Source organism: Oratosquilla oratoria, chromosome 37, assembly GCF_046742065.1.
Source record: "Oratosquilla oratoria isolate Oo_2021 chromosome 37, ASM4674206v1, whole genome shotgun sequence".
In the NCBI taxonomy this organism is placed as follows: domain Eukaryota; kingdom Metazoa; phylum Arthropoda; class Malacostraca; order Stomatopoda; family Squillidae; genus Oratosquilla; species Oratosquilla oratoria.
The window spans coordinates 17,443,303-17,448,302 of NC_134813.1; the positions used below are offsets into that span (position 1 = coordinate 17,443,303).

Here is a 5,000-nt window from a genome sequence, read left to right on the forward strand (position 1 = left end):
TTGATGAAGCGGCCTTGCTGCGGATGTGTGATTTCTTACATATGGCGGTCTAGGGCCCAAGGGGTCTCGGTCGTTCGGGATAATGTTCAGAAAGTGGGTTAAGATGATTTTAATGACTTCTCTCAGCTACGGTGACGATCTTCACTTGTTCAATTCCAGATGACGCCAGGCGATTTTATTCAGATTGGGATGTGGTAAGTGTTCCTTATTTAAGAATTTCCTTAGGTTTACGGGTTATTTGGCCACCATTACCCAAGTTCTTCTTAAGTAATTCTGAACAACAAGATCATCAATGCTCCCCAAGAATATAATATTCACCAGCTAATGTTTAACAACTATAACTTTATTAAATTGTCCTCTTCTTTATTATGATAATTACTTACTTTTTTATTGGGAATGAATGAAATAATAATTTCTGCAATGCACTAGATGTCGTTATCTACCCCTTCCTTCCTCCTTGCTAAATACGAAACCCTCCCCTGGGTAATTAAGATTTCAATTGGGTAATTAACATCCCCAATTGGGGGGTAATTTAACCCCTGTGAGGATGGAGTGTTTGTTGTTAGTTCAATGTCTTGCTCATCAGGGGATCTGATTAAGTACAAAGATGCTGATTGCATTTCTTGGGTCCCGAAATTGGCATCATGTTGCCGACAAGTCTATCAAAAGAAACACCAAATGTGAGGAAGGAACTTTTTTTTTTTTTTTTTTTTTTTTTTTTTTTTTTTTTTACAACGTTTTGGTTGTTACAGCTTGATCAAGTAACAGTCCGACCGTTCTTCACCTCGGACCTGAGGTGACTTGGTGGCATCACTGTGTGTGTGTGTGATGCATCAGCTTCCTTTGGGTGTCGTCATTTCAGTGGGATATCGTAGAGATATCGTTTCCTGCGTCGTTTATGTATGGCGAACTATTCGGACCCCGTGCAAGGTTCAGGTCCGAGCGGGTGCCAGGCCGCAAACCACGAAAGAAAGAAAAGAAGAAGAAGAAGAAGAAGAAGAAGAAGAAGAAGAAGAAGAAGAAGAAGAAGAAGAAGGAAGAAGAAGAAGAAGAAGAAGAAGAAGAAGAAGAAGAAGAAGAAGAAGAAGAAGAAGAAGAAGAAGAAGGAAGAAGAAAGAAGAAGAAGAAGGAAGAAGAAGAAGAAAGAAGGAGGAAGAAGTAGGAAGAAGGAGGAAGAAGTAGGAAGAAACAGGAAGAAGGAAGAAGGAAGAAGAAGAAGAAAGAAGGAGGAAGAAGTAGGAAGAAGGAGGAAGAAGTAGGAAGAAGCAGGAAGAAGGAAGAAGAAGAAGAAGAAGGAAGAAGGAAGAAGAAGAAGGAAGAAGGAGGAGGAAAGAGGAAGAAGGAGAAGGAGAAGAAGAAGAAGGAAGAAGGAAGAAGGAAGAAGAAGAAGAAGAAGAAGAAGAAGAAGAAGAAGAAGAAGAAGAAGAAGAAGAAGAAGAAGAAGAAGATGATGATGATGATGATGATGATGATGATGATGATGATGATGATGATATAACAAACGAAATGCCGTCCCAATAAATGTTTCGTCCTCACATGGTCTTTATTTTGACAGACTTAGGTTCCGTTCACCATTTGTCTACTGTGTGTTTTTTAAGCATAATCTACCCTGTAATTGAAAATCCAAACAGTTTAACATTTATCCCCATGTTTTGAACTTAAAGTTAATATAATTCAACCACTGTTTAGGAATTTTAATATTTCATTCTAACATGATTTACCTTGAATTTGGAAATCACAACAGTTTAACAATTACCCAGTGTTAATACAATTTAACTTCTGTTTGGGAATGTTAACACAAATGACCCTTTGTTCGAGAATTTTAACACAATTGAGCTCGATATTTGAGAATTCTAACACAATTTAACATTTGGGGATTTTAACACAGTTCTGGAAGTTCTAAATATTCATCTCTTGTTTGGGAATTTTAACACTATCTACCTCTTGTTTGGAAATTCTAATAAATATTCACCCCCACCCTTCCTGGGGTTGGAATATCTAACACACTTTAACCTCTATTTGCGGGAATTCTAACACAATTTAACATTTGGGGATTTTAACACAGGTTACTGTCTGTTCTGGAAGTTCTAAATATTCATCTCTTGTTTGGGAATTTTAACACTATCTACCTCTTGTTTGGGAATTTTAACACTATCTACCTCTTGTTTGGAAATTCTAATAAATATTCACCCCCACCCTTCCAGGGGTTGGAATATCTAACACACTTTAACCTTTATTTGGGGGAATTCTAACACAATCTACTCCTTGTTCGGGACCCTCTGGTCTACTTACTATCTACCTCTTGTTTGGGAATTTTAACACTATCTACCTCTTGTTTGGAAATTCTAATAAATATTCACCCCTACCCTTCCAGGGGTTGGAATATCTAACACACTTTAACCTTTATTTGGGGGAATTCTAACACAATCTACTCCTTGTTCGGGACCCTCTGGTCTACTTACTATCTACCTCTTGTTTGGGAATTTTAACACTATCTACCTCTTGTTTGGAAATTCTAATAAATATTCACCCCTACCCTTCCCCGGGTTGGAATATCTAACACACTTTAACCTTTATTTGGGAGAATTCTAACACAATCTACTCCTTGTTCGGGACCCTCTGGTCTACTTACGTGACGGGTTGGACTGGTCCAGATGGAAGTCGGAGCGAGCGCGAGTGAGGGGCCTCGAGGCGGCCGTCTCGATGGTCGACAGGTCGACGCACGAGGCGTCCATCGACCGCGCCTTCCTCAGCTGCGAGGACATTGATAGGCGGTCGTCCTCAATACCCATTGGCGAGGAGTAGATCCCTTCAGGTTCCTGTAGGAGGGAGGGAGAGTTAGGGGGTTCCCCATTTTTTTTTTCCAGGCCGTTCGATTTTGGGGTATGACATCGTTTATTACTGTATCCGGTATTTGATTCTTGTTAAAAAATGTATATATATATATATATATATATATATATTTATATATATATATATATATATATATATATATATATATATACATATGCTAAAGGCTTTTTCCCCCTTACAAGGGAGGTAGAAAAAAAAAGGCATAGAAACCACTCCCACTCATTCCATCCCCTACATACTCCACTCCCCTCTACCCTATTCCCTCCCTTTTATTTGCCCCGTACAGTGCTGTCGGCACAATCACCCCATACAATCTCCTCTTCGCATCCATTCCCAAATGTCTATTTCTCACTACACTTTTTAATCCCCCAAGGCATTTACTCTCTTCTCTCAATCTACATTCTACCTCCACCTCCACTCCTCCCTTTCCTGCCACATTCACACCCAAGTGTCTAAAACTATCCAATTCCTCCAGTATTTCACCCTTAGTACTCACTTCCAGTCTGTTGCCACTCTCTCCTCTTGTACATCTCATCACCTTACTTTTACCCACATTTATCTTCAACTTCCTTCTTTCGCACATCTTCCCAAGCTCTGCCACTAACTTCCTCAATCCCTCCTCTGATCCTGTCACAAGCGCAGTGTCGTCAGCAAACAACAACTGGCTTATCTCTCACTTTTCTCCATTTTCTTTAATCATCTCCAATCCCTGACCCGCTACCCTTGCATTTACCTCTCGCACCACCCCATCCATGTATAAATTGACATAACACATCCCTGACGAAGTCCTACCTTTACCTCAAACCACTCACCCTCTCCATTTCTAATCCTAACACAAGCTCTACTACTCTCGTAAAAACTCTTGACTCCTCTCAAAAGCTTTCCTCCTATCCCATATATCTTCGAAACCTCCCACAGTGCCTTCCTGTCTACCCTGTCATAAGCCTTTTCCAGATCCATAAAAGCCCAAAAGATATCCTTACCTTTCCTATAGTTTTCTCATATATCGGTCTTACCACTAAAATCTGATCTACGCAACTCCTACCTGTCCTAAACCCATACTGTTCCTCACCAATTACTCCCTCTGTTCCTCTCCTAATCCTCTCAATCAAGACCCTCACATAAGCTTTCCCAACTGCACTTAACAAACTGATCCCTCTGAAACTACTACATTCACACTTGTACCCTTTTCCCTTGTAAAGTGGAACTATACAGGCACTCCTCCAGTCCTCCGCACTCTACCCTCTCTTAAACAAACATTAAATAACCTCACCAGCCAGTCCTCATTTCTCACTCTATCTAGCCTAGTAACCCTTATCATACTTCTCAGACATTTCAACTCAAACACACTCAAACTCCTCTCTTCCTCTCTTATGTTCCATGTTTCTGTCCCGTACAGTGCTGTTGGCCCAATCACTCCTTCATATAACCTCCTCTTAGCATCCATTCCCACATGTCTATTTTTCATTACACTTTTTAATCCTCCAAGGCATTTACTCGATTCTCTCAATCTACATTCTACCTCCACCCCCACTCCTCCCTTTCCTGCCACATTCGCACCCAAGTGTCTAAAACTATCCACTTCCTCCAGTCTTTCACCCTTTATGCTCACTTCCAGCCTACTGTCACTCTCTCCCCTTGTACATCGCATCACCTTACTTTTGCCCACATTTATCTTCAGCTTCCTTTTTTCACACACCTTTTCAAACTCTGTCACTAACTTCCTCAATCCCTACTCTGATCCTGCTACAAGCGCAGTGTCGTCAGCAAACAACAACTGGCTCACCTCCCACTTTTCTCCATTTTCTTTAACCATCTCCAACCCCTGACCCACTACCCTTGCATTCACCTCTCGCACCACCCCATCCATGTAAAGATTGAACAGCCAGGGCGACATAACACATCCCTGACGAAGTCCCACCTCAAACCATTCACTCTCTCCATTTCTAATCCTAACACAAGCTCTACTACTCTCGTAAAAACTCTTGACTGCTCTTAAAAGCTTTCCTCCTATCCCATATATCTGCAGTACCTTCCACAGTGCCTTCCTGTCTACCCTGTCGTAAGCCTTTTCCAGATCCATAAAAGCCCAAAAACATCCTTACCTTTTCCTATAGCTTTCTCACATATCTGTCTTACCACAAAAA

General features: G+C 41.0%; 1 protein-coding gene across 1 annotated transcript in view; it reads right to left on the reverse strand.

The window, feature by feature from the left end:
- Window positions 1-5,000, reverse strand: part of LOC143019543 (BAR/IMD domain-containing adapter protein 2-like) — a 105,151-nt gene that overhangs the window by 13,707 nt on the left and 86,444 nt on the right. The window contains exon 7 of the mRNA XM_076175263.1: window positions 2,633-2,819. Within this exon, the coding sequence (XP_076031378.1) occupies window positions 2,633-2,819 (187 nt within the window). The remainder of the gene's footprint in view (window positions 1-2,632; window positions 2,820-5,000) is intronic.